Source organism: Oncorhynchus mykiss, chromosome 2, assembly GCF_057628025.1.
Source record: "Oncorhynchus mykiss isolate SJ-2025 chromosome 2, ASM5762802v1, whole genome shotgun sequence".
NCBI classification, from domain to species: domain Eukaryota; kingdom Metazoa; phylum Chordata; class Actinopteri; order Salmoniformes; family Salmonidae; genus Oncorhynchus; species Oncorhynchus mykiss.
Genome location: NC_143023.1, coordinates 57,452,664 through 57,480,073, shown reverse-complemented (window position 1 = coordinate 57,480,073; position 27,410 = coordinate 57,452,664). Strand labels below are relative to the sequence as shown.

The 27,410-nt window shown below is 42.2% G+C and overlaps 1 protein-coding gene across 1 annotated transcript; it reads right to left on the bottom strand.

Annotated features, from left to right (window-relative positions):
• Positions 1-298: 298 nt before the first annotated feature.
• On the bottom strand, positions 299-25,425 carry swap70b (switching B cell complex subunit SWAP70b). The gene is made up of 12 exons (XM_021566512.3): positions 25,055-25,425; positions 20,878-21,018; positions 16,784-16,957; positions 14,199-14,426; positions 13,673-13,819; positions 13,412-13,520; positions 12,792-12,973; positions 5,590-5,697; positions 4,571-4,737; positions 3,865-4,063; positions 3,395-3,491; positions 299-3,179 (listed from the first exon to the last, which is right to left on the bottom strand). Exons 1-12 carry the CDS (start codon positions 25,148-25,150, stop codon positions 3,061-3,063), a joined length of 1,767 nt encoding a protein of 588 aa, XP_021422187.1. The 5' UTR covers positions 25,151-25,425; the 3' UTR covers positions 299-3,060.
• Between the last annotated feature and the right edge of the window lie 1,985 nt (positions 25,426-27,410).

Below are 27,410 nucleotides of genomic sequence, written 5' to 3'. Positions count from 1 at the left end.
AGTGCATGAATTAAACCAGTTTCCTGTCCTGCTAAGCACTCAAAATGTAACGAGTACTTTTGGGTAAAAATAACATAATTTTTTTTAGGAATGTAGATAAGTAAAAGTACAAGTTGTCAAAAATATAATAAGTAAAGTACAGATATACACAAAAAATACTTTAGTACTTTAAAGTATTTTTTACTTAAGTACTTTTTCACCACTGGATTTGGCCAAAAAAGCTATAAAAACTATTTATTTCAATATGAACGAAAGTTAAAGTTGTTCGGCAGATAAATACAAAACAATGCAGATAATCTTGGTTTACATCTCACTGTAGATTATATTTTATTTTAGAAAGTGGAGGGTTTATGCAGTGAAGTAATGGAAATAGGGACCCCAAACACACACTGTTAATTTTAACAGCATAACATGTTGTATTATCCATTGCATAAGTAAATTATGTTTAGGAGATGACCAAATGAAGGATAACCTGCGTTTTCTAAATCTATAGTGCCCCCTGGAGTACATAATTTGAAAGTAACATACCATTCCTCTTGTTTCAATGGCAGCATCATATCAATTAGAGACTGGGGTCTTGTGTCTATTATGTTCTATTGTGAATATTGTTACATGATATATCAACAATCAGTTCTCTACTTACGTGTGCATCCTTGCAACAACTGCATACAATTATTGTTTAAGACTGAACCCTGTAATAAAACATGACACCAGTCTTCAGCTATTTAAACACATTAACGACTACAAAACACAAAAAGTTGTATACTGACAATTTCACAAATGACAATTCCATCCCCCACCATGAGCGTGGTTCTGGCACCGTGCTACAAAGCCCTGTAATTTGCTACACTGTAAAGGGGTTGCTGTGAATTTGACAGTTACAGGCAATTCAGTGGCAGGTAAAGAAATTCTGCATTTCATTTTCCAGTACACCTACAGTAATATAAATACGGTATCAAGTACTGTGTAATGACAGAGTACAATACCTTAAAATGTACTATTATAAAATAAATGAAATGCTACTGTAATCGGAATGAATGGATGATTGAAGGGAGGGGTTTGAATTTACTTTTCGGTAATTACAAAGGATTGGTGCAAGCGGGTGGTTGCTAGGTGAAGTTTACACATTACAGCATATTAATGAATATTTGAGTGTCTTATATCACGCATACTTCTAGGGGCCAACAAAGGCTTTTAAACTGGCCGGAACTACAGGGCAAAACAGACCAAAAGCACATGAAGATACAACGCTTAACCATTTTTGTTCCACTCCAATCTGTCCCCTATAGAATTTAAATAGAGAGCAATAGTAATGGTGTCTTTTAGTAGGCGCCAACACCGCCATGGCTCGTTGGCCAAAGTCTTTCGGGAAATGAAATCAGGTTTTTGTAGGGGTTTTGGATAAACGCTGAAAATAAAGTCTGTGGTAAACACAGGTTTACGACCTTACACGTTTTGTTCTATGAGATATTCTTCATCGGGAAACATCGCTGTGAATTTTGAAGCATTTCTGTAATCAAAACAAGCATGAAAGCACATAGGTGATGGTACCTGACTGATATCTCATAGATTAAAACATATAAGATCTCCGAAGCCTGTGTTAACGTCAGACTTTATCCCAAAACCCCATTAATTTCCCCCATAGGGATGGCAGTAAATAATTTTCAGTTTTTAGGACTACAACATGGGGAGTTCTATTGATGGGGAACTATAACCACGTAGGAGTTAAAGTGATAGGGCACTCTTACTCACCAGGTGCAACAAATACAGCCTTTACAAGGCATTCCTCAAAATATTTGAATGAGCCAGAAACAACGATACCATGCATCCACTAGTGGCCGAGGGCTGTCGAGTGGCGCAGTGGGCTAAGGCACTGAATGTCAGTGCTAGAGGCGTCACTACAGACCCTGGTTCAATTCCAGGCTGTATCACAACCTGATTGGGAGTCCCATAGGGCGGCGCACAATTGGCCCAGCGTCGTCCGGGTCAGGCTTGGCTGGGGTAGGCCGTCATGGTAAATAAGAATTTGTTCTTAACTGACTTGCCTAGTTAAAGGTTTCAAAAAAATAAAAAAAATAAAGGGGTTTTGGTGTGCCAAAGATATGGTAGGGTACTGTATTCTATGTGGTGAAATTACAGTAACATTTGAAATACAGCAATTCTTTCCTAGCCCATAACATTCTCCCACAATGTTGCCGTAAATCGTTTATTTTAATGTTGATAATACCTCCGATTACTGTACAGTTTTTCATTACAGTGTAGCAGCAATGTTTCAAGTGTAACACCGCAAATGTCCCATTTCTCACAGTATGTGTACGCAAAAATGACATTTAATAAAATGGGAGTAGTACAGTATGATGGCTAGTTATTTGATTATTATTTTCATAAGTAATGAAATTTGATGATGTTAACGTGGAGTTTTGTTCATACTACTTTATGGGTTATTAAGTGCTATCACTTTGGCAATGGAACCAAAAACGGTAACCCACAAACGGATAAAAATTATGCAAGCTGTAGTTTTACATTTACAAAAGACACAAACAATTGTGAAATCCCTTAGGAAGAAAATGTATAATCAAAACACGGTCAAAAACGTTTTGATAAAAGGAATCTAACGTTTCGGACCACACTCCACCTTCCTCAGACATTGAATTACTAGTGTCAAGTGCGCAGCTCCTTCAGTCCATCATATGAAAGCAATTTGAATCTGGCTGTTCATTTTACTCTCAGGCTATGCAGGTAGTATCAAGATCTGTGCAGCACCTGGGTCGAGTTCATTAGGGCACGAAACAGAAAACGTTTCAAATCGATTTGCAACGGAAAAATAAAATTTGCCTTTCCTATTGGACAAAAAGCCTAGGTAGGCCTTCTCTGTTTCAGTTTGTTGACTTCCATTTGGGGCCTAATGAACACAACCCTGGTATCTGTAAAAGTGAGCCTGCCTTCCCTGTTCCCTTTTGAGTTAATGAATGCTGAAGACGCAACATTGCACACTGAGGGCAAAGTTGCATCAATGTTCCATCAATGATTCAGCAACCATGAGTGTGTTGAATGGGGGCTCTACTGGGTCTGGGCGGGTCGGTTCTTCCTCTCCTGCCAATCTTTCTTCCTCAGGCTTAGTTCTGCATCAGTGAAGGCTGCTGGGCCCCAGTTAGTGATCTTCTGAGGCCCCTTTGAACCTGAGAAAACAAAAATCATAAAGGTCTTTCACATCACTGCAGACAAAGGAAAGGAAATGAGGAAGCCACTTTAGATTATTGAGATGTGCCCAGGCCACAGACGGTGAGAAAGCAAAATACCAGAACAGACAGAGAGGGAAGATAACTAAATGAAGAGAGTATTGATAAAAAAGGAGGAGAGAGGGAAAGTGTGCAGTAATATAGTGTTGTGTTACCTGGTTGAATGAGGCGGACCAATCCCTCATGGTGGGCCACTTTATGTTTCCAGGTCCTGGTGTTGTTCGCTGCGTCCTCCAGTTTCTGCATTACGTCCTGTGACAAACAAAGAAGAGACGATCTCAGTCGATTTGTGCAAGTAAGTCATCCCATTTTCAAATTAAGTGGAAGTTGGTTTTTAATACTGAAACAGGACAACCCACGGCTCACCTGTAGAACTCTGGTGCCCCCTACAATTGCCGCCTGGTAGTAGTTGCCAAGACACCGCTCTAGCACCCCCTAAACATCTAATTAGGCATCATTCTAGCACCACAACTCAAGCACCCTAGTTCTAACAGACCCAAATTTAGTCCCTACTCCTGAACTGAAAAGCAGGCTCAATGAAGAACCTCTGTCGAAAGTACATTTTAGTCCAGAAGCAGGCCGTGAATCTTCAATCCTGGAAACCGACCCCTAATGCATGCCTCACCTGGTATTGCTCCAGTGCCCCCTGCCTCTCACTCTCTAGCTGCTCCAGCTGCAGCATGGCGGCCTGCAGGGCATTCTCCTTGGCCGTTCCCTCCTTCTCCAGCTCCTGCTTCTCCGCCTCCGTCTCAGAGATGGCCCTCTGCTGGTGGAGGTGGATCTGCTCCAGCTCAGCCCTCTTGGTGGCCTCCTCCTCCAGTAACCTGGAGAGAGGACGCGGACAGAAAAGTCCAGGGAACAGATGCGTGTGTCACATTCAAAACAGGGGAAGAAAAAAAAAGAGATGCGTTGATCAAAAACACAATTACGCTGCAAACATAAATCCACCCGTAGCGTATACACGCGCACGCGCACCCGCACAAATTCCCTACTCAGAACACAATGTGAGAAATTGCTGGAGCCCAGAGAAGCACAAGTGTCAGCAGAGAGGAAGGAAGGAAGTGTTTCTGTACTGGAGGGACTGTTGCCCGCGTGTATGTAGCCCCCACGTGAATCCATTGATGGGGGCTTTGTGTGTGTGTGTGTGTGTGTGTGTGTGTGTGTGTGTGTGTGTGTGTGTGTGTGCACGCGTTTCCCTCTTCCTCACTGACAAACTCCACTTGTCAGACAATTACAGTGACTCAGCCAGAGAGACAATGAAGTCCATCACCGTACATTCATCTCAAGAGTGCATGCGTATATGCCTGCTTTTCTGTGTGTGGAGCACTGACCGGGCCTGGAGCCTGCGAACCGTCTCCTCGTCCTGCCTGGCGCTTCTCTCCTCCTCCAGGGCGTCCTCCAGGCGGTGGTACATGTCCTCCAGCTCGCGGACGCGCTGCAGGTACTGCTCCAGCTCAGTGGACTTCTGAGCCACCTGCTCCTCCATCTCCTGTCGCACCTGAGGACCGGCGAGAAGACAATTGTATAAAAAGAGCACTACAGGTATCCAAGACTAAATCTAGTGGTGCTCATGGACCGGACGACCCATTCACTAGGAGTCAGCGCTTAGTAGGCTGTAGCACTCATTTAACTTACTTAAAATGCATTAAACTCTACTTTGGGCGAACTATCCCTTTAAAATCACTCATTTAACCCATTGTGTACCACTCGCTTCCTTTTCTATCTTAAGCTCACTAACTTCCTATCATTCAGCCCTACCATTCAGACTATGACAGTTAATGATTGGAAACACTTGCCATTGCGAATGCCAATCTGTAAAAATGACGTTCATTTTCTTTTTTTTTTAATAACAGGAAGAAAGAAAAAGGACGCAACCCTTGTGGGTACATCCTGTAACAGAGCAGACATAGACTTGAGAGAATAAAATAAATGGAAAACCTCATTGATAGATGGTCCTATAAACAAATGTCATTTATAAAGTCTGCCAGTAGGATGTTTGGACTAAATGTCAAAGGTTATGAGCTTAAGAGAATAAACAGGGGGACAAAATAACTAGAAAGTTTAAATCCTTTTTCATGGACGCAGGAATTAACTGAATAAATGAAGAGAAACAGCTGATAAAGCTGTATCACTGGTTAGGGACAACTTGTACCTACACCTTGAAGTCTCACAGGGTGCAGTGGGTCGCTGAAAAGCCAGCGTAATGAAATAGTAGCCAACTAAAGGGGTGCGGCCCAATTTGTTGAAGTCAATTAATTAGCTGGCCACATAGGGGTTAGTAGTCAGCTGTTGGTGTAGCTTACAGTCTAAACAATCTCTTTTGGTCACTAAATTGTGTGTAGGTAGGTACCATTTTCTCCCTCTCAAGGTCCACCCTGTAGCGATCCTGTTGTTCAGTCTGCGTCTGCAAGAGTCTCCTCTCCTCCTCTGCCGCGTTGGCCGCCGCCTCCTCCAGTTTCTGACAAATAGCGGAGGGAACAGTCATTACATAATTGAGCATAATTGACGACAGATACACCTGACGCAACGGTACATCTTTGCACTGGCGGAAGGGCTATAGGTCCAGGGTTGTGTCAGAAATATATTTTTTTATCATTTTCACTGCATGAATTATGGGACTGCAGCTGATGGTAGCGCGAAAGGGCTGGGTTTTGATGAATAAAAGTTAGAGGCTTGCTCCTCACTGGCAAATTAAAATGTGCTCCATGGCTAAATATGTGGTTGCTTCAAATTGTGTATTTACGGTCTTATGTCATCAACTCCAATCTGAATGTTAGTCCATTATAGCCTAGTTTGTTAAATAGCCTACAGAAACAAAATGTAGGCCATATCCCATCTTTGTTAAATACGTTGAACATGTTTGCATTCCACATTGTTCTAAGTTACTGCGGCAGGCAGCCTAGTGGTTAGAGCCGTTGGGCCAGTAACAGAATGGTTGCGAGATCGAATCCCGGAGCTGAGAAGGCAGTTCTGCCCCTGAACAAGGCAGTTAACTCACTGTTCCTAGGATGTCATTGTAAATAAGAATTTGTTCTAGTTAAAAACAATTTAATGGTTTCAATATGTAAAACATAGCATATAGTAGCCACCCTTTGCCTTGACGACAGCTTTGCACACGCTTGGCATTCTCTCAACCAGCTTCATGAGGTAGTCACCTGGAATGCATTTCAATTAACAGGTGTGCCTTATTAAAAGTTAATTTGTAGAATTTCTTTCCTTCTTAATGCGTTTGAGCCAATCAGTTGTGTTGTGACAGGTAGGGGTGGTATTCAGAAGATAACATTTACCAAATAGGGTCATGGCAAGAACAGCTCAAATAAGTAAAGAGAAATGACAGTCCATCTTATTCATCGTAAGACATGAAGGTCAGTCAGTCCGGAAAAATTCAATAACTTTGAATGTTTCTTCAAGTGCAGTCACAAAAACCATCAAGCGTTATGATGAAACTGGCTCTCATGAGGATCACCACAGGAAAGGAAGACCCAGAGTTACCTCTGCTGCAGAGGATAAGTTCATTAGAGTTACCAGCCTCAGATATTGCAGACCAAATAAATGCTTCACATAATTTAAATAACAGACACGTCAATATCAACTGTTCAGTGGAGACTGCATGAATCAGGCATTCATGGTCAAATTGCTGCAAAGAAACCATTACTAAAGGACACCAATAAGAAGAGACTTGCTTGGGTCAAGAAACATGAACAATGGCCATTAGACCGGTGGAAATCTGTCCTTTGGTCTCATGAGTCCAAATTTGAGACTTTTGGTTCCAACCGCTGTGTCTTTGTGAGATGCAGAGTAGGTGAACGGATGATCTCCGCATTCAACTCACACTTAACCAGCATGGCTACCACAGCATTCTGCGGCGATACGCCATCCCATCTGGTTTGGGCTTAGTGGGACTATAATTTGTTTTTCAGCAGGACAATGACCCAACACACCTCTATGCTGTGTAAGGTCTATTTGACCAAGAAGGAGAGTGATGGAGTGCTGCATCAGATGACCTGGCCTCCACAATCACCCGACCTCAACCCTATTGAGATGTTTGGGATGAGTTGGACTGCAGAGTGAAGGAAAAGCAGCCAAACAGTGCTCAGCATATGTGGGAACTCCTTCAAGACTGTTGGAAAAGCATTCCTCATTAAGCTGGTTGAGAAAATACCAAGAGTGAGCAAAGCTGTCATCAAGTCAAAGGGTGGCTACTTTGAAGAATCTCAAATATAAAATAGATTGATTTGTTTAGCACCTTTTTGGTTACTACATAATTCCATGTGTTATTTCCTAGTTTTGATGTCTTCACTATTATTCTACAATGTAGAAAATAGTACTTTTTTATAGAAAAACCCTGGATTGAGTAGGTGTGTCTAAACCTTTATGTAAAAGCGATATTTCTCCATTTCATTTTCAAATAAATTTGCAAACATTCCCATCACTTTGTCATGAGGTGTTGTGTGTAGATGGGGTGAGAGAACATCTATTGAAGCCATGTTTAATTCAGGCTGCAACAACAAAATGTGCAATAAGTCAAGGGGTATGAATACTTTCTGATGGCACTTAACTTATAAAATGCCTCATGCGCTTAGTTCAACTGTCATACCCAATCAGGTACCCAAAACACAACCTTGTTTGTAAACAATGAACATGTAAACCAACACTGTGTAGCCTCAAAACATGGTTCAAGCGTTCATTTTGATCTCATGGAAGTGCTGTCCTTGCATCCATAGCTCGGTCTATGAATTTGAGTTCATTTCTACAACCCCATCCTTCAGCTGTTCAACACAATGGCAGGCAGGACACTTTTTAAAAATTGTTTGAACTGCATCGTCCCTTCCAACAACTACGTTATTTTCAATCAAACTTGGTTGTTAATTGAATCCGGAGTAAGCCGAACGTCTAGAGCTGCCGACCTGTTGAAGTAGAAATCAAGATTAGTGATCGCTGTTCTGACCTCCAGAAGCCGTTTTCGGTCGTAGGAAATAAATGGCGAAGACATGACGTACAAAATAATTTGAAATCAACATAAGAAACAGCAGCTGAATTGTTCAGGACCCTGTAAAACAGCTGCTATCCACGACAGTGGCATCTTCAAAACTGGCGATTAATCCTAATTTGACTCTTTCCGTGCAGCCGTGACTTGTCAATTGACCTAACTCGTTCGTTACTCACTCACTACCTACCGCAGGTTAGTGTGAAGTGACCAACCGATCACAGAATGGCTAACGTGTACAAGTGAACCCAGGGTTAAAGGGTTAATAAAGGGCGCCGACCCCTCACCCTCCAGTCCTGTGTGTACCACAGACCTGTCCTGGACTGGGGAGCTTGAGAGACGGGAACTTGTTGCACCTCAATGGGAGATTGTTGTTCATTCATTATGCATTGAGTACTAGGGGCACAATGAACGTTCAGACACAGGGACATTGTTGCCCCAATAAATCCAATGATTGTCCACAGCTACACTGCATGTGTTACATTGGACAATAAAGTTTTATGGTATTGTCGTATGGCTCATTTGAGCTTGTCCAGATGACTAGTCATGGGTCTCATCTATAAGAGCTCTGCTACAATGGGTATTGAAGAGAAGCACTGGTATGTACCGGAACTTAGAGCGCCATCTTCCTTACCAATCTCTACAGAAAATAGAGGGCGTGAACATATTGAATATGAAATGTTGTTAGTACAATAACACCGACCAGTGAAATAACATTTCCGAATGTTTTTTTCACTCATAACCCGAACTGCTTTGTGAATATAAAAATCAGCTCAATACGTGTTAAAGAGATCAATGGAATTCAACCAAAACAATGGAAACGCCACGAGGGGGAAAGATTCAGAATCTCCTCATTGCCGCCCATCAAAATCAGCCTACAATTTAAACAATAGTCCCGGTGTATTTCACATAATGTTAGGGTAAAAAGTATAATACTAGTATGGATGTCGTCGCAAATCAACGGCATTACACTTTTTAAAAACGGCTTCAAATACCCACCAATTTCTATATGGCTAGCTATGCAACCAGCTTATACGAATGGGAGTTAGCATTTTGCAGACATTTTGTCTGAACCCGAAAAGAACAACTTCTAAATATTATGCAGCGAAAACAAACAAATACAATCTACCACATTGTGGGCCTGTTAGAACACAAATTATGACGAATATTCACTTTCTTAGATCCGATTGAATGGTCGCGAATGGCCTCCATCCCATTAACCTCTTCACCGCATGTATAGGAGAATATTGCCATCATGTATTTGATTTTAACTGTCCATGTTGTTTTCTGCTGCCGAGTGAAATGAGGAAACATCTCATTTAAGTGACATTTCATCTGTAATTAAAAGACCCAACTGAGCAGTGATAATTGGACTTCAACTGTGAATAAACGGCATCAAAAGGCCAGACTAAAATAACTTTCAAATCGGGATTAAGAGAGTTGACTGGGAAAAGTGAAAGTGACAAAAAGCTAAGCTAAGCTAAACACACACACACACACACACACACACACACACTTCATTCCCCTGAACAGCGCAATCCACACTCTCACATTGCGAAACCATTGAGGAAACCAGAAAGTGGGGCTATTCTATTGTTAACATTCAGAAGCACACGTGGCAACGAATCTACCACCAACGGTTTCTGTGGGAGGAACTTCACACATGTAAAGTTACAGTCTTTCAGGTGACCTACATCCCGAAGTAGCACTGTCTTTTCACTTTCATAGGTCTTCTCTTCATTTAAGTGATGACGGTGATGAACCACTTTCCCCCCTGCCCCCCCCCCCCTCTGACTGTTTTAAACGTGTTCCAGCAACTAGCCTCGTGACTTCCAGACTAGACTAAGAACAGTGGAGATAGTAGGTGACTACATTTGGTAACACTTTACTTGACACCCATAACCATGTCATAATATGACATAACCTGTCATGATATGATCATAACACTGTCATTGCCCATATATTTACACCTGTTGTGACGTGTTATTTTATGGCTGGTTATGACACCTACACTAGAGTGTCAAAACCCACATTTATTCCCCCCCCATAAAAATCTTTGCCAATAAGTATCCTTTTGTTTGAACGTTTGTTTATAAAATCCTTTTTCATTTAAAAAAAAAAAAATCATCTTCATTCATATTTGAAATAACTTGTACAGATATACACTTTATGATACTGTCATGAAGCATTATGACCATCCTGTGTCACTTTACTTGGACTAAGAAAATACACTTTATGACACTGCCAATAAGCATTATGACCATCCTAATCACATAAGCCAGATAGGCCTATCACGTACATGCCCTTACTATCAGTCATCCGTCTTGTCTTGCTCCTGAAATCTGCTCCTGCATTCATCCCAGTCTTCAGCATATATACAGTGGGGCAAAAAAAGTATTTAGTCAGCCACCAATTGTGCAAGTTCTCCCACTTAAAAAGATGAGAGAGGCCTGTAATTTTCATCGTAGGTACACTTCAACTATGATAGACAAAATGAGAACAAAAAAATCCAGAAAATCACATTGTAGGATTTTTTATGAATTTATTTGCAAATTATGGTGGAAAATTAGTATTTGGTCACCTACAAACAAGCAATATTTCTGGCTCTCACAGACCTGTAACTTCTTTTTTAAGAGGCTCCTCTGTCCTCCACTCGTTACCTGTATTAATGGCACCTGTTTGAACTTGTTAGCAGTATAAAAGACACCTGTCCACAACCTCAAACAGTCACACTCCAAAATCCACTATGGCCAAGACCAAAGAGCTGTCAAATGACACCAGAAACAAAATTGTAGGTGAGCAGCTTGGTTTGAAGAAATCAACTGTGGGAGCAATTATTAGGAAATGGAAGACATACAAGACCACTGATAATCTCCCTCAATCTGGGGCTCCACGCAAGATCTCACCGCGTGAGCAAACATCCCAGAACCACACGGGGGGACCTAGTGAATGACCTGCAGAGAGCTGGGACCAAAGTAACAAAGCCTACCATCAGTAACACACTACACCGCCAGGGACTCAAATCCTGCAGTGCCAGACGTGTCCCCCTGCTTAAGCCAGTACATGCCCAGGCCTGTCTGAAGTTTGCTAGAGAGCATTTGGATGATCCAGAAGAAGATTGGGAGAATGTCATATGGTCAGATGAATCCAAAATAGAAAGTTTTGGTAAAAACTCAACTCGTCGTGTTTGGAGGACAAAGAATGCTGAGTTGCATCCACAGAACACCATACCTACTGTGAAGCATGGGGGTGGAAACATCATGCTTTGGGGCTGTTTTTCTGTAAAGGGACCAGGACGACTGATCCGTGTAAAGGTAAGAATGAATGGGGCCATGTATCGTGAGATTTTGAGTGAAAACCTCCTTCCATCAGCAAGGGCATTGAATACAAAACGTGGCTGGGTCTTTCAGCATGACAAGGATCCCAAACACACCGCCCGGGCAACGAAGGAGTGGCTTCATAAGAAGCATTTCAAGGTCCTGGAGTGGCCTAGCCAGTCTCCAGATCTCAACCCCATAGAAAATCTTTGGAGGGAGTTGAAAGTCTGTGTTGCCCAGCAACAGCCCCAAAACATCACTGCTCTTGAGGAGATCTGCATGGAGGAATGGGCCAAAATACCAGCAACAGTGTGTGAAAACCTTGTGAAGACTTACAGAAAACGTTTGACCTCTGTCATTGCCAACAAAGGGTATATAACAAAGTATTGAGATGAACTTTTGTTATTGACCAAATACTTATTTTCCACCATAATTTGCAAATAAATTGATAAATTTATTTTCTGAATTTTTTTTCTCATTTTGTCTGTCATAGTTGAAGTGTACCCATGATGAAAATTACAGGCCTCTCTCATATTTTTAAATGGGAGAACTTGCACAATTGGTGGCTGACTAAATACTTTTTTTGCCCCACTGTATATAGACCCTGTAAAATTATCACTGTAATTGCTCACACAATGATATCAGACATGCACCTACCCCAATGCACTGTTGCTGATGATATATATACATACACACAAAACGTTCCATTACACAACAGCCTACTATATATATACATACATGGATACATATATATATATATATATATATATATATACACATATATATATGTATACATATATATATATATATATATATATATATATATATATATATATATATATATATATATATATAAACATATATATATATACATAGTAGGCTGTTGTGTAATGGAACGTTTTGCGGGTTTTGACACTGTTATGTAGGCGTCATAACCAGCCATAAAATAACGCAATACGTGTCGCAACAGGTCTAAATATATGTGTCATGACAGTGTTAGGACCATATTATAACAGGTTATGACAAGTTATGTCAGCTGTTATGACGTATGACATGGTTATGAACGTGTCATAATGTGTTACGACACTGAGTGTCAAGTAAAGTGTTCACCTCCCATTTTCACACTACCTTACTGTGCTGACTTCAAGGTTTTCTTTTCACATTGTGGATGCATAACTAGGCCAGCACAGGGCAGCTCAACTCAGTAGTTTGAAAATGGAGGACGTTGACCGGTGTGAGTGAGCTCACCTTCCTCATGGCCTCCAGTTCCTGCTGCTTGTCCTCGTTGGCCGTCTGCAGCTCCTTCATCCTGAGCTCCAGCTCCTCCTGCTCCGCTTGCTGTTTCTGCCTCAGCTCCCTCCGCTTCTGGCGGGACTCGCGGTGCGGCGCCGGCCGGCCCAGCTTCAGCAGACTGATACACGTCTGGATGGCTGAAATGGAGAAGAGACACCAAGACAGGGGTCAGGTCCAAGGCTGGGCCATGTTCAGTATAGGAAAAGGTTGTGGAATGTTGCAGGTAGAAATGCGATGAGTAACGCTGATATGACTACTTATTAATCGTGACAGAGGCGCGTGACTATTCTACGTAACATATTTCTATCTGAATGTTCCACAATGTTGAGCTCTGCTGAACGTGCCCCTGTACTTATACCAATGAAAAAAGTCTAGATGTCCAGTCCTATACTTTCCATAATAACAACAGGAGATCAAATGCATGGTGAGAGAATTGCGAACTAGAGTTACATTACACAACAGGATTCAAAACACAAAAACTATATACATTTGTAATCTATGAATACGGTATGAGCAATGTACAAGTGCTTTCATTTCTGATGATTACATCCAAATGAAATGCGTCCTCTTCCTACCTTGTATCCATTCCTGTTTCCTCTTCTTATCCGACGCGCTGATCTCATAGCTTTTGTCGGAGCATTTGACGTAGAACAGGCACTTCTTCCCTTCCTTATCCGGTAACGACTGTAAAGACAATTTCATTTACATTTTTTTTACACTCTTCCAACAACATGCATTTTATAGTTCGGTTAAGGGTTCAAATGAATGAATGAGCATTGGTCGTTGTCGTTTACTGTTGTCGTTTGTGTTTGTTGATGTCGTTTAGTGTTCCTTGCCTCCACACAGCAGTTTCCATCCAGCAGGATGTCACCCTTCTTCTCTGCCAGGTCCTCGCTCACGTAGTAGGATATGGAGTTGGGCTTCAGGAGGAACCAGCGCTCTGTCCAGTTCTTTCTCTTGTGACCCTTTTTCATCATGTAGCCCTGCAGCAAGCGAAAAACAGGAAGGCTCAGACAGTTGTGTTTCTGTCTTTTGTCGGTTTGTGTTAATATCGGTGTTGAAAAACTAGCAGAATAATTGCTTAGTTGACCGCCGCACAGCCACCATGATGAGTTTGTGGTGTTGCATTTGAGATTCTAAAATCGTCAATATTCATGTGGTCCATATAAAAAAAAGCGACATTACACTCAGCCAGACATTGTTTTGGTGTGTGGTGTTTAAAAGCTCAATCCATGCTACAGTATTGCTGGTACATAACACTGGTCAACGCTATCCATCGACCATGGACACGTCACATGACGGTAGTTTGGTTGATATCAACATTTGCCAAGGCATGGAGATCTAAATGGCTCTGAGGCCGACCTGTTTGAATACGTCAAGGATGAGCTCGTGGAAGACCTCGGTGATGCCCATAGAGAGGGTCTGGCGGTCCATGCCCTTGCTGAACGTGCCAGTGCCCACCAGGGTGATTATCTCCCAGGCACTCAGGCACTGCTGCTTGGTGCAAAGCTCAAGCTTGTAGTCCTCAAAGCGCTCCTCCACCCAGCTGCCACCCATGGCCTCCGTCAGCTTGCGCAGGAAGTACTCGATCTGAGGGGGGTGGGGGGTTGGGAAGAGACACAGGTGAGTACACAGACATACGTCAGCACGCACGGGCACGCTTATTGTGTTATGTAGGTGGGTGGACTTGCACGAATCCTTGGCTTATGCGAGCCGGTGCGGCTCATAGGACAGGAGCAGCGGCATGGATCCCAATAAATACTACTACTACCACCACCACCACTACTTCAGGCCCTCTCCAAATACTACCGCTGCACCATCGAGAGCGTCCCGGAATTGCTACGTTCCCGACCGCAAGGCCCTCCAGTGGGTGGTGAAGATGGCCCAGTACATTAATAGGACGGCGCTCCCACCCATCCAGGACATCTTGAGGAAGCCCCGCAGCATCATCAAGGGACCAACACACCACCGGCCACGAGCCGTTTACTCCCTTACCGTCAGGCAGACGGTGTCGGAGGATGAGGACTGATACCAACAGGCTCTACCTACAAGCCATCAGACTGCTGAACACTTGAACTGGACTGACCACCTGCTCTGGTTCTCCACACCTTAGCACACAAGCGCGCACACATCACAACTGCTGCTACCATACTATTATTGGGATTTTCTAAATAGTGCACAATTTAAAAACACTTGCTCCCCCAATTCCCCCTTCCCCAAAACACATGCAAAGAAATTGTGCCTTCCTGTGTTATACTTATGCTAAAATGTTTACTCTAGTCAGCCATTTACTTCATGTTCGTATTCTTATCTTTTATGATTTCTTATTGTTGTTGCATTGTCGAGAAGCCCCACACTCTTCTAAATTTACATCAACAACATAGCTCAGACAGTAGGAAGCTCTCTCATCCATTTATAGGCAGGTGATAAAGTCTTATACTCAGCTGGCCCCTCCCCGGATTTTGTGTTAAATGCTCTACAACAAAGCTTTCTTAGTGTCCAACAAGCTTTCTCTACCTTTAACCTTGTTCTGAACAGCTCCAAAACAAAAGGTCATGTGGTTTGGTAAGAAGAATGCCCCTCTTCCCACAGGTGTGATTACCTCTTACAAGTACTTGGGAGTATGGCTAGACGGTTCACTGTCCTTCTCTCAGCACATATCAAACCTGCAGGCTAAAGTTAAATATAGATTTGGTTTCCTCTATTGTAATCGGCCCCATTTCACCTCAGCTGCCAAACTAACCCTGATTCAGATGACAATCCTAACCATACGAAATGTATAGATTGGCAGGTAAGGGTGCTCTCGAGCGGCTAGATGTTCTTTCCCATTCAGCCATCAGATTTGCCACCAATGCTCCTTATAGGACACATCACTGCACTCTATACTCTTCTGTAAACTGGTCATCTCTGTATACCCGTCGCAAGAACCACTGGTTGTTGCTTAGTTATAAAACCCTCTTAGGCCTCACTCCCTCCTATCTGACATATCTACTGCAGCCCTCATCCTCCACATACAACACCCGTTCTGCCAGGTCCCCAAAGCACACACATCCCTGGGTCGCTCCTCTTTTCATTTTGCTGCAGCTAGCGACGAACGAGTGGCAACAAACACTCAAACTGGACAGTTTTATCTCAATCTCTTCATTCAAAGACTCAAATCACGTCTCTACCTTCTTGCCCTTTGTGCTGTTGTCGGTGCCCAATAGTGTTCGTACCATGTTGTGTTGCTACCATGTTGTTGTCATGTTGTGTTGCAACCATGCTGTTGTCGCCATCCTATGTTGTCGTCTTAGGTCTGTCTTTATGTAGTGTAGTGTTATGGTGTCTCGCCTGTCATGATGTGTGTATTGTCCTATATTAATTAATATAGATTTTTCTTATCCAAGCCCCCGCAGGAGGACGTTTGGTAGGCCGTCATTGTAAATAATAATTTGTTCTCAACTGACCGGCCTAGTTAAATTAAATTAATAAATAAAAAAAACAGGAAGTTGCTAACTTCCTTTTCTGTGAGAGCGGATTGGGAGTGGCGAGGGTGTTTCTCCAAAACGGTATGTAAAATGCAACAGTGGATCAGAACAATACTTCTTTACCCATAACCCACTCCCTTCTTCTGTAGTCCACTGTGACAGGAGGTAGAGGTTTCATTGATGTGCACTACGGAGCACGAAAATAATGTTGTATCATGAGTTTGACTAATTAGCTTTACAACTGATGACTGATGTAGTTGGTAATGATCAACCCAGATGTTGCACAAAGTGAGGTTTGTGTCGGGGCTAATTGTGCCAGCATCAGAGCCCTGGTCATGTTCATTAGGACACGCGGCGAAAATGTTTTAAAACATTTTGCAAAAGAAAACAGAAATTAGCGTTTATTGGACAGTGCCTGGCCGTTTCAGTCCTTTTTCTTCCATTGGGTGCCTAATGAACACGACCCCTGTCCAATCTTACCTCCTCAGTGACTATGGCCAGTGGGTATTTGTCTTCGGACAGGAAGTTGAAGATGCACCAGATCTTGAAGGCGTCTTCATCCGAGATGAGGAGGTGTGTCCTGTTGAGGTTCTTCCGAGCACACAGGGTCCAGCACATTCTGTTAAAGTCCTGCCGATTAAAGTTGTCCTGGACCTGAAATCAGGCAACATTTCTCAGCTCACTTGGCTGGAGACATACATTTTTCATATGAGGAAAAACACAAATTAGACAATAGGCTGGTCCTGTACTCAGGACATCTTCAATGTTCTCTTTATGCCACACTATCATTAATTTAAAAGTCCAAAAATGGATCTCGGGTTGCCCCTTTAACTCAAATTCGACAACAGAGAGGGAGGAAACCCTTGGAAACAGTACAATCAGTGCTGTAGAGGGGAAATGTTTTCTTCCAGCAGTGAATGAACATACACTGGCGTTTCCATGGGAACTCTTGGCAAGCGTTCTGCAGAATCATGTAGATTAGGAGCACCCACAGTGGCACTGGACTAGAATACTGTTCTAACACAGGACATCCTGACACCACATTCACATTAACCTCAGCTCACTTAGCCGTTTATGCAGATGTAGGACTCCTCTGCATAAACGGAGCAGTCATGCTAAAACACAACAGAGAGATGGGCCTGATATTGACAATCAGCCATCTAAAAATAGCAAGAGATAACCAGCAGATAAACAAACAGAGATACTATCGAAATGCAAGCTGCATGTGTCTCATCATCATCATCATCATCATCAGGAGCCTGGACATCTTAAGGAGTGTTTAAAACATCCTCCTTAATGAATAGATGGACATATATCCACAACAATGGCATACATTCATACATTTCTATCATTGTTGAGTAATCTGATGGATAGTTTCACAGTAACACCAGTGAGGTTAGCAGATAGAGGCGGAGGGAGGAGCAGTAGAAAAGTTGTGAAAGTTGGATTGGTATGAACTAGCAGCTCTCGCTCTTTGTCCTCACAATGTCATGTCATTGCTCGGCTCGTTCTCGCGCCGTACTAGCCGGTCCAGACTGAGGCAGTGGCTCCCTTTCCCTCTACCTCAATCCCTGCCATTCTCCCACTCTCTGCACATCAACAATGGGGGGCTTTGTCACGGCCCCTCCAGCACCCAGCGCTGCCTCTCCACTGCCGATACACGTGTTCATTAGTATTCTCTGCAGTGGAACATCCTAAGTGGTTTACAAACAGTCTTATCACTGTCCTTGGGTCCTCCAGGAGGCTGAAACATCCTATCATTAAATGATCACACCACACAGAGATGCCCGTTTATATACTGAAGTCAAAAGGAAAAAAAAAAGAGAGAGGGAACAAATGTAATTGTGAAATTAAATGACAAAAAAAAGTACATCTATCAAAAATATGATAGCGCCAATGGATTACTCGATCATGAAAGCTGGATCGAAATATGTTGAGGTCTAGGCAAAGGCTATGCCTAAGACTGATAAAGGGACAGAAGTTGAATCATCATACTAACTTCGCAAACAAAGCAGAATGACACGGTGAAAAACGTCGTCAGCATACTATAAATACAGAATTATACAGAAGCAAGACATGAAATTAGGAAATAATTCTGCCACAGCAGCCTTAAAATGTTGAATAAAAGCCTTGAACTATTTTGGTGCTCTTGATGTTTGTGTAGCCTTGCTTTCTTTCATTCCCCTTCTGACATCAGAGCGCCCAATGAACAATTGCATTCCAGGTTTCTACAGGGTTAGTCGACTAGAAGGAATGCTGTGCTCCACATAGTGAGCGACTGCAGAGGTCCACATGGGAGAATGGGGAATTCTGTGGAACAGTCAGCGATGGACTTGATTGTCTCTCCGGCTGAGTCATGGTCATTGTCTGACAAGTGGAGTGAGTCAGTGAGGAAGAGAGTCACACACACACAACCTTTAGGGTGGAGTATCCCTGGGGAGTGGGGGCAGTGCCCCCAACCTGTGTGGTAGGGTCATAGCCACTTGGGGGGAGGGGGGGGGGGGGGCTCTTGACATTTGTCTATGTCATACCTTGGTAACTGAAACCTTGTCTAAGTACTTGAGCTATGAGAAGTTGAGGAAGTGACAGAAGAGAATATAGCGCTACATCGGATACGACGTAGATACGATGCTCATTGTATGTGGCAGGGCTTGCAGATGATAAAGGATTACATAGGTGTTCCTTTTGTCCAGGTGGGAAAGGGCAGTGTGGAGTGCAATTGAAATTGTGTCATTATGCGAATTGGAGTGGGTCTAGGGTTTCCGGCATGATGGCGTTGATGTGAGCCATGACCAGCTTTTCAAAGTACTTCAATGCTACCGATGTGAGCGCTACGGGGCAGAAATCATTTAGGCAGGTAACTATGGTGGTCTGTTTGAAACATGTTGGTATTACAGACTCGGTCAGGGGGAGGTTGAAAATGTCAGTGAAGATACATGCCAGTTGTTCCGCATATGCTTTGAGTACACGTCCTGGTAATCCTTCTGGCCCCGGACTTTGTGAATGTTAACCTGTTTAAAAGTCTTGCTCACATCCACTACGGAGAACATGATCACACAGTCATCTGGAACAGGTGGTGCTCTCATGCATGCTTCAATGTTGCTTGCCTCGAAGCGAGAATAAAAGGAATTTAGCTCGTCTGGTAGGCTCGAGAGGCAGGGCTTCCCTTCGTAGTCCGTAATATTTTTCAAGCCCTGCCACACCCAACGAGCATCAAAGCCAGAGTAGTAGGATTCAATCTTAATCTTAGTCCTGTATCGACGCTTTGCCTGTTTGATGGTTCGTCTGAGGACTTCTTAAAAGCGTCCAGATTAGTGGTGGCTGAATCATGTTATGGGAATACTTGTAATCGTTAAGGACTAGGGTGTTTTTCCAGGATAAAAACATAAAACTGCTTTCCACCAGATACCGGGAGATTAATTCACCTTTCAGCAGAACAATAACCTAAAACCCAAGGACAAATCTACACTGGAGTTGCTTACTAAGAAGACAATGAATGTTCCTGAGTGGCAGAGATAGATTTTGAAGCAGATTTAATTCAAAACTATGTCAAGACTTGAAAATGGATGTCTAACAATGATCAACAACTAACAGAGCTTGAAGAATTCTGAAAATAATAAATGGGCAAATCCAGGTGTGGAAAGCTGTTACAACGTTTCCCAGAGAGACTTATTTGTAATCGCTGCCAAAGGTGATTCTAACATGTCTCATGGGGTTGAATACATATCTAATCAAGAGGTAACTCAGGCAAAAATGTAGTTTAGCTTTAAAAAACAAATACAAAAACAGATTTGAACACAAATATAAACACAAAATGTAAAAGGTGTTGGTTCCATGTTTCATGAGCTAAAATAAAAGATCACAGAAAATTCCCATCAGCATAAAAAGCTTATTTTGCTCAAATTTTCTGCACAAATATGTTTACATCCCTGTTAATGAGCATTTCTCCTTTGCCAGTGAAGCTGATTAAACAGCATGAGCATTACACAGATGCACCTTGTTCTAGGGACAATAAGAGGCCACTAAAATATGTGATTGTGTCACAACACAATGCCACAGATGTCTCAAGTTTTGAGGGAGAGTGCAATTGGCATGCTGACTGCCAGCCCCTCCACATCCAGCTGATTCACCTGCGGGATCGTCCGCGGTGGTGCTGAGGAGTATTTCTGTCTATAATAAAGCCATGTGGGGAAAAACTAATTCTGATTGGCTGGGCCTGGCTCTCCAGTTGGTGGACCTGGCTCCCAAGTGGGTGGGCCTGGCTCCCAAGTGGGTGGGCCTATGCCCTCCCAGACCCTCCCCTTGACCAGTCATGTGAAATCCATAGATTAGGGCCTAATTAATGTATTTCAATTCACTGAATTCCTTATATGAACTCTAACTCTTAGAAATTGTTGCATGTTGCATTTATATTTGTTCAGTATATTTGAGTGTAATATCTTGTTCTTCTTGTTTATAACTGTTCTTTACTTTGTCATGTATTTGTATGTTTTATGTAGACCCCAGGAAGAGTAGCTGCTGCATGTGCAATTGGTGATGAGGATCCTAATAAAACTACTATATGTGGGGCTCACCTTGTCCAAAATGAACTTGTTCAAGTAGGGCATATAGCCCTGTGTAGAGACGGGGCCTTCGTCGTCATCTTTGAAGTGCTCCTCAAGGGCCACTGGGTCATGGGGGATCCTCATCACAGTGCACAAGTTATGAGAGAGCACCTGCAATGGGTGAAAATTATTATTATTATTTTTAAATTAATTTTGTCATTGTTTTGTTGGGGGGGGTTTACAGGTACCATATACAACTATTATAAACATGAAGTAGTGAGTCTCCACCCCAAACTTCCCATCCCATCCCCCAAGCAACCAGAGAAAGAAAAACTCCCCATACAATTCCTTCCCCGTGGGCCTGAAAGCAAAGACATTTGTATACATGTATTACGTTTTATAGATTGTTTGTATGTGTTGGGCTGAGATTATTCTTTACAGAGTCAAGTTTATTTGTCACTACTTATTAACATCTATCATCTAAATATATGTTCAATCCAGCAACAACGCTCAATTAACATCCCTCTCTCTCTACGTAGTGAGTCAGTTGAACACGTCGGTCACTGGAAGGGTTCTAGTCAACTACACCTGACCTCACTTGAGGCACTGATGGCCTGAGTAGAAAAGGAAACTATTGATTTATCCCATCAGAGTCTGTGACAGTGCCCTGAATGATTTCAGCACTAGGATACAAATACCTTTAAGTGCCCTTCTCACAAAGATAGTCCTCGACTTCGAATGTTCTGTACTATGCATTATGCCATTTTTAAAAAAAACTTAAGATATACTGTACCAAACACCTTAATTCGATGACAAAAACATCTAAATGACTTACAAATTTCTTGCGTCACAGATTAATTGTGAGGATTTTGAGGAAGTCAAAAAGGCTTCCATGTCTACATTGTCTCATGCGGCACAAACATTAACCAAACGTGGAATCTGTCAGGAAACACACCTCCAAGACTAAAATCGAATGTTTCTAATTAGCAGCAGAAGAACAAAACGTGGCAATCGGCGTATTCAGTGGCTCTTTAATTACGGAGCATTTTTAAAGTTAGTTGTTACATCTACTCCCGCTCCCTCTCTCTGGCGTACGTTGTCACCAGTGTAAATTGCAGCGCGCTTGTGGTTAGCCATCTCTTTGAAAACAACTTGTGTGTTAAACATTGTTGCATTTAAAGTGGAACTGAAAGAATTTTAGCAACATTAAATCTTATTCAAATCTGGTTATATACACCCCCAGGAAGAATGACATTTTTTTGATTTAATATTTTCTGACCAGCAACCACTTCGATTTCATTTTTACATTTTCAGAAATTCTTAGAATGTTTGGGAATAACGTATACTAAGGAGTGTGAAAATTATATAGTAATATACAGTGGGAAAGCAGCCTTGCGTTTGGCCAATTAATAGACACTTCAGTAAATTCAACCTAATAAAAACATCTGTCTTGTCCAGGACCGGAGTCTACACAGACCGATGCACTTTAGCCAATCAGAGCTACAGTAGGCCTTTATACAAACAAGCCATTTGCCACACGGGCCTGCCATCATTCACTTTGAACGGGACTGTGTGTTTACAGGCAGTTAGTTACAACAGCGTGACTTTAGATCATTAGAACGCATTCACCAAATGGCACAAAATACACCTGAATGGATTTCTGCAAATACATAAATGATGCACATCAACAACTAATGCTAGAGCAAGATTAGCTAAAATCTAACGAAGGAACATTAGATAAACCCTCTCAAACTTTTTCAGCTAGTTGGCCATCAAAATGACACTGATAAATGATGGGGAATTGTTGCCTCCTCGTCCTTCTGCAGCTTGTCTGCCAATGCATGCTTGCCCCAACCAAGCACCCAAGCTAACTAGCTAAAGTTGGCTAGTTTACTAGCTAGCTCCTCCCAGAAACAAATGAGAGAACACCTCACTCTGACCATTTTACTCGTCGTAGCAGAGCTGGTTAGGCTGTATACATGTTATCTAGAGCGTTCTTGATGATTGACTTTTTTTTGCCTATGTTTACTGACACTGGTCATATTCAAGGGTGTTGCGCATTAGTAAGAGAGATATGCTAACTGGATAAAAGTAATTCCAGTTCTTGCTAGTTGACCAAATAACACCTGCATCTCTACCTGTGTATAGCCACCAAAAAATGATATGAGGGGAAATAGTCAGTCCCTCACCCACTCATCCAGTGGCATGACATCCTCCTAGCAGCTAGCTAGCTATGTAGCTAATGTTAGGCTCCGGGTTTTTAGCTTGCTACATAAATGGATGTTTTTTTTGTCTGTTTTTGTCCAGAATATTGAGTCATTGAAAGTGAAACAGTGCATCCCAAATGGAGCCAGCAAAAATGTACCAGGCCAGCTGTGATTTACAACCTGACAGCAATATTTTTTGGACTACCAAGAAATGTATTGGTGAATTATATTAATCATGCATTGAACTGTATCCATCTATTGTGCCAACAATGCCTTAGTGTACGTCATGGAACGTTGAGTAAAATAAAACCTATTTTTAAAACCTCTAATAAAGTTTGTTTTGTAGCATAAATTGGGAATTTGATATTTATGACTGATATGACTGTTTCATATCTGCTACGTAATTAAAACACTGTCAGTTCCACTTTAATTAGGTCACCGGTTACTTTGTGTGCTTAAACATGAAGAAAAAACACTGCAATAGGAAGTAATAGTTGTACATTTCAATTGGGAAATGCTTAATTGTTGTGTTTTTGCATTATTATTATGTCTGAGTTTACGGACTGCTTATCCTTTAACATCACGCAGTGTGACTGCCGTCTTTCCATCGGCCCTACGCAGTGGCGTATTGGTGCCTGGAGAAGTGGATATGCCAAAAAGTTCCCAAACAGCCCACCCAGCGAAGGAAAGGCACCCTGTGTGGAAAATGTTTTCCAATGGTTTGCAAGTTTTCTAATAGATTATTCAAATTTTCACTCTCAAAATCACACTTTTTAAAATAGAAAAAATACCAAAATGTGACGGTCTAAGTGTACAACAATGCTTAAACCACATCAATCTGATTGGGTGGGCCTGTCAGGGCCTGGCTCCCCAGTGGGTGGGCATCTATCCACCCAGGCCCATCCATGTCTACGCCCCTCATGCATACATCCCATGATGACAATTGCGCATCACAAATAGCCTACTAACCAACACTTTGGACTAAAAACTTTTATAATACCTAGTTTGTATACCCATTGTTGCCTTAGTTAGCATTTACTGGTAGATATAAGTTGAAACGTATTTCCTATCCTACCAGCTACCAATGTTATTATTCTGTGAGCTGCTCCATGCCAAAACCAGTTGAGCGCTGCATACACACTCTTGCTGCCTGCTAATGATTTTCTGTTAAAACTAGGCAGTGTGCGCAGCGCGCATGATAATTACAATCGCAAACTACTTTGTGCATGACTTCTTTATTGTACTACATAATTGATTCATCGTATACCCCCACTACTTTACTTTGATACACATCAGTAGGTATTACAAAGTGGGTATAGGGTTTATACCTGCATATACCCTCCACTACACCACTGGCCCTTTGTGTTATACAAAAGGTGCACTCTCCTTCACGAGTACGACGCTATTACGGTTGCTGTCACACACTGAAGCCCGAAAGGTTCGCCACTGCGCAAACATGTCTACAATATATATAAAGGCTGTTAAGATACTGTATTAATGTTTCAAGAAAGGAGTGTGTATATTTGGCCGGTTTCCAGTAGTACAACACTGCTTTCCTGTGTTTATTTTGTCTCAAAGTATTTCGACCAGCTAGCTGAAGGACAAACCACACAGACAACCGATAAGAGTACATTTAAATGTAACTTCATTCTACATTCTAGCTTGTAAGGAACTTTTACACGATTTGGCAGGCATTCGTTTCAGGCTGTATATAGGCTACCAATTAATTGTGTATTACAGCTTGATTAATCTGACTACCACCGGATCTGAGCTGTAACAGACTGGCAAATGATTTGGGCGAAAATTAAATAATCCCAAACTCATCCTCTACGACTAGTAAAAGGGTCCGTCCAAAATCAGATGGCCTTCACTTTGATGCCAACTTCTCTGTTCAGGACGAGTTTCCTGCTTGAGCATGTCAACATTGTTTAGTCAAATAAAGAAAACGACGTGCCTGGGTTTGTTTGACAAAAACACAGTATATAAATATACTTCCATACCTTTAACTGCGACTTGGACACTTTCCCGCTTTTGTCCACGTCCAACGCTGTGAAAGCATGCCATATTGACTTTAAAAGTTCGTCCCGTAGTGCCATTGCGCTTGCTACTTGGTTGACTGCAGCAGTTAGTATATGGGAAAGTTGATCATACTGGGACACAACGAGACAGTCAGTCACCTGACAAGCTCCACAGCAATGTCATGAAAATGCTTGCTTGTAGCACCGCTCAGCGCCGAGGGAGAGCGCAAACGTTTCTTCTTCTTCCGTGAGTTTTCACCGCGGATGGCATCCAATATGTAACATTACCGACCCAAACTGAACTATAGTATAAATCCATTACACTTTGTGATACAACATGGGAAAGGGGAAACAGGAAACATTTTAATATATAACGAATTAACCCGACACTCATTAAATCGCAACACCTTACTTCACTACTTTAATAACCCTATCCAGCCCAGCCCAGCATATGTATCAGAGTCGGGTCTTTTGCGGGCATTTTAAAGTTTGTTTCTAGTATTAGGCATCACGGAGTTAAGGATTAATTGTTATAAAACGCTTCATATTATCTGGATACTTAATTATTAAAAAGTAATGCTAACCATTTTTCCTTTTCTTTAAGAAAGGGTATGGCATACCCTCACTCAATTTGAGCCCTGGTTTTAACCAAGCTATAAAGACTGCATGGTGACAGTATTGGAGGATTTGGCTATACTGACATATACTGGCTATGCTGACAATTAAATCTATATGGATAACATAATTGCGTCTGTTAAACAGGTATGCCTACCTCTTTTTTTCACATGAAGAAATACGCTCCCTCTTGTTAGTGAAGTCAAATAAAAATTAAGACAATTGTTGAAATGAATTACTTTCAGGGCCCTTTGATTACGCCGCAGCCGTTCCAAAGCTGGTGTCTGCCCGTTGGCTTTTTCAGTCGAGTTTCTCTTGCACTCTCTCTCCACATTAATTTTATTGAATCTTTATTTAACTAGGCAAGTCAGTTACGAACACATTCTTATTTTCAATGACGGCCAAGGAACAGTGGGTTAACTGCCTTGTTCAGGGGCAGAAGGACAGATGTTTACCTTGTCAGCTCGGGGAGTCGATCTAGCAGCTTTCGGTTACTGGCCCAACGCTCTAACCACTAGGTTACCTGCCGCCCAATTAATAAGATAATGCTTTAAAAAAAGTGTCTGTCTCTTTGACATTGTAATATATTTGGTCTATGGGCTACATAAAACACACATAAGGCATTACTCTTATTACCGTCGGCTACATCATTTATATTAAATTAATTGGATGGAGCGTTGATGGCGAGCCGCAGCGTCGGGTCTCTCCAAAAGACCATTGGAGAGGCACGCTGGCCATGGACAAGCTAAATATTTTGGGCACTGCTTATCATAGGGCCGCATCAGCGCTCATCTTTAGCCCTAATGCCACTGGATTTTGTTGGAGATGCGTCTTGGACAGTTTAGCTCGGGAAATGCCGCCCTCGTCAAACTGCCGCTCTAGCAGGCTGCCCAATCCTGCCTAATGGGCAGGCCGGCCGTGGGGCCTAATCATATAATTATATTTAGAATCCCTATTAATTCAATGGTATCTCTTTGGGCCTAATCATAAATATTGGTCCTTTAACACTCCATGTTTTCATCCGATTGTCTAACAATCACTTCAGAGGGCTCCTTTACTAGGCTACCCGCACACGTTCATCCACTCACAACATACTGCACTGCAAGCCTCCAAACAAAGTGGTGAAAGAAAACAGACATCTGTTACGCAAAACACCAAAAAGTGTAAAGACATTTGGCGATTGTCATTAGGCCAGAATTAATGCCTCCACTGCTGCCTGCTCGCGTCTGTTTCAGCCGCTCATCTCAGCCTTGGCAAAATGCCAGTGTTCTTTCTATACTTTCCATAGAACAAACTTCCCATAGGCAACCAAAACGAATATGTCATGTATTTGTGTTATATTAAATATAGGGGAGGGAGTAAAATGTAGGCAAGCAACAAACATTTCAGAACTACTAGTCGAATAAGACATGGGAGATGACGAATTATGGCAGCGATTTATTTATAGTCTAATACACTTGAAACAAATAGCCAAACCATAAACTGCAGACATTACTAGTGCCTCCCCCGGAGTCAAACCAACAAAAAAGAAAATGAAACACAGCCTAGCGTGATCAGAAATCTCAACTAGCAAGCAAGTCGCAGCTATGAAGAATTGAGCACGTGCGCGTTAACGCTAGGGGGGGGGGGGGGGGGGGGGGGGGCACATAACACCGGTACCACCCCTGACTAAAGTTATGATAAAACATGTATTTTTTTATCTTCTAATTGCGTTGGTAACCAG

What these genes read in the sequence shown, in the direction of transcription:
- swap70b (XM_021566512.3), bottom strand. Translation starts at nt 25,150, where the DNA reads ATGGCACTACGGGACGAACTTTTAAAGTCAATATGGCATGCTTTCACA. An exon ending in TCCTTGACGTATTCAAACAG is followed by an intron (nt 13,820 to 14,198) that starts GTCGGCCTCAGA and finishes CGCTTGCTGCAG; the next exon opens with GGCTACATGATGAAAAAGGG. An exon ending in ATGGAAACTGCTGTGTGGAG is followed by an intron (nt 13,521 to 13,672) that starts GCAAGGAACACT and finishes TTGTCTTTACAG; the next exon opens with TCGTTACCGGATAAGGAAGG.